General features: G+C 39.4%; 1 protein-coding gene across 1 annotated transcript in view; it reads right to left on the bottom strand.

Moving 5' to 3' along the window:
* Positions 1-234: 234 nt before the first annotated feature.
* Positions 235-2,310, bottom strand: part of LOC104288852 (AN1-type zinc finger protein 5-like) — an 18,668-nt gene continuing 16,592 nt past the window's right edge. The window contains exons 4-5 of the mRNA XM_009887723.1: positions 743-868; positions 235-582 (exon numbers count right to left, since the gene is read on the bottom strand). Of these exons, the coding sequence (XP_009886025.1) occupies positions 434-582; positions 743-868 (275 nt within the window). The 3' untranslated portion in view covers positions 235-433. The remainder of the gene's footprint in view (positions 583-742; positions 869-2,310) is intronic.

Here is a 2,310-nt window from a genome sequence, read left to right as displayed (position 1 = left end):
TAGAACAAGATTTTTAAAGGATAGAAGTAGACCACCAACCTTTCTGACATATCCTTCTCCCAAACAGGCACATAGTCTTTGGCTAGTGTTATACACCTTGAACATCTCAAAAGGCAGATCTGCTGCAAACATGCAGACAGTATACATCTGTTTGGCACATGTGAACTAGAGCATGTCCTCTGTGCATGTGTATTCCTGTGCAGGTTCTGATCATCCGATCATGTTCTGAGGAGAGCATATACATTTTCAAGGGCTGTATCTATCCAATTCTGTCTGTAACAAACACCCAAACAATCTGAAATATCATTAAGACAGACAAGGCTAAAATTAAAACTTTAGAGAACAAAGGAAAATGGCCATGCATCTGCTCTTTAATGCATTCCTAGAGTATATTAAAATAAAACAAATAAAAGTCAGTCTTTTCACAAGTAGGCTATATTCTCTGGATTTTTTCAGCCACCACAACTGGATTCTCTTTCCTGATTTTTGCTGCAGCTTCTGCTTTGTAATCATATGGGCAGTTATGCTTGTCAGAATAACGGTGAAGTCCACAAAATAAATTTCCACATCGGCAATCAAATCCTGTACAAAGAAATGGAAAACCAACATCACTAGGGATCTAACATTACGGATTTTGAAACAGCACGCAAGTTTAATGGCTACAGATATTTCAACAAGTCTAATCTAGTAATAGGCAACTAATCATATAGATCTGTTCAATATTGACAAAGTGCTCTCATACCCGTAAGGCCAACCTTCTTTCTGCACATGAAACATCTATTCTTCTTGGGTTTAGGCAGTTCAGAAGCTTTCTCTTTACTCTGTGAAGTACTAGGTTGAGAAACTGATGGGCTTGGTTGAGTAACAACTGTTAAAGCAAGCAAAAGAAATAAAGGTTAATTTCTTCCTTTTCTTGACTTCACTAGCTACTCAGTAGCATGCTTGTATTTATTAACAGTCAGTTCCCCTCTACTAAGACCCAAAGTTTATTGTCTGAAGTACTAAGTAGAATAGGTATTCTATTAACTTCCCTTTTACCTCTACAGAAAACAATCAAGTTTTCCCCACTGTTCCATCATCTAGAAAATACAGGATACCTAGCGTTATCACCTGTATACACCCATATAGGTGTAAAGGCTTTGAAAGCATTCCAGAAGTTCCATGTACACACGTTAAAAGTCATATGATCTAGTTTAAATTAATCCAAAACAATAACAATATTGTCACTGCTAAAGTTGTTGAACAGGAGATACTTGTGGAAAACAGTCAATGGGAACATATTTTAGAAACAAACTCCATTTACAGTAATGTTTTTATGTCATAGTACCAAGTTACTCTGCCACTATGCCTGTCAAGTCAGATGATCTAAAACCTCAATCAACCAGAACAACAGCTAACATTCTTGAGCTTCAAACCACTGATTAGGTGATACATCAAGCATACTACTACAAACCACACAGCTCAAGAGAGCCCTTGTTTCAGACACTTTTTTCAGTAATTTAAAGGGGGAAAAAAAAGTACGTATTTACATTGGATATCTGTACCTCATACTACATTCAACCTTAATGATCAAGCAGGTAGAGTCAAAATGACTTATTTTTCAGTTGCCTTTGTCATGAACACTTTTGGCCAAACTTGTCACATTTTACTCAAGTTCTCCGCAGGATAATAATGGGTCCTTCTGGTGAACTTTCATGGATGTGGATCTGTTAGTTTTCTTTGAAAAATTAATTTTTCATCAGTTGTTTTTAAAATCTTTTTTATACTCAAATTAATGCAGAGGAAAGTCAAGGGAGGTGTGTTTGTATACAAACTTTAACACATACAACCCAAGGAGTCTGTTCCGGTTCAGTTTTCCTGGACACTCAGTTGTACGATCATAGAATCATGGGATGGTTAGAGTTGGAAGGGACCTTAAAGACCATCGAGTTCCAACAACCCTGCCGTGGGCAAGGACACCTCCCACTACATCAGGTTGCTCAAAGCCTCATCCAACCTGGCCTTGAACACCTCCACGGGTGGGGCCACCTCAACTTCCCTGGGCAACACGTTCCAGTGCCTCACCACCCTCAGAGTGAAAAATTTCTTCCCAATATCTAATCTAAATCTACCTTCTTTCAGTTTAAAACTGTCACCCCTTGTCCTATTGCTACACTCCCTGATAAAGATTCCCTCCCCATCTTTCCTGTAGGCCCCCTTTAAGTACTGGAACGCTGCAAGAAGGTCTCCCCGGAGCCTTCTCTTCTCCAGGCTGAACAACCCCAATTCTCTCAGCCTGTCTTCATAGGAGAGGGGCTCCAGCCCCCGATC

Source organism: Charadrius vociferus, unplaced genomic scaffold (genome assembly GCF_000708025.1).
Source record: "Charadrius vociferus isolate BGI_N301 unplaced genomic scaffold, ASM70802v2 scaffold626, whole genome shotgun sequence".
Taxonomy (NCBI): domain Eukaryota; kingdom Metazoa; phylum Chordata; class Aves; order Charadriiformes; family Charadriidae; genus Charadrius; species Charadrius vociferus.
This window is presented reverse-complemented; position numbering and strand designations above follow the sequence as displayed.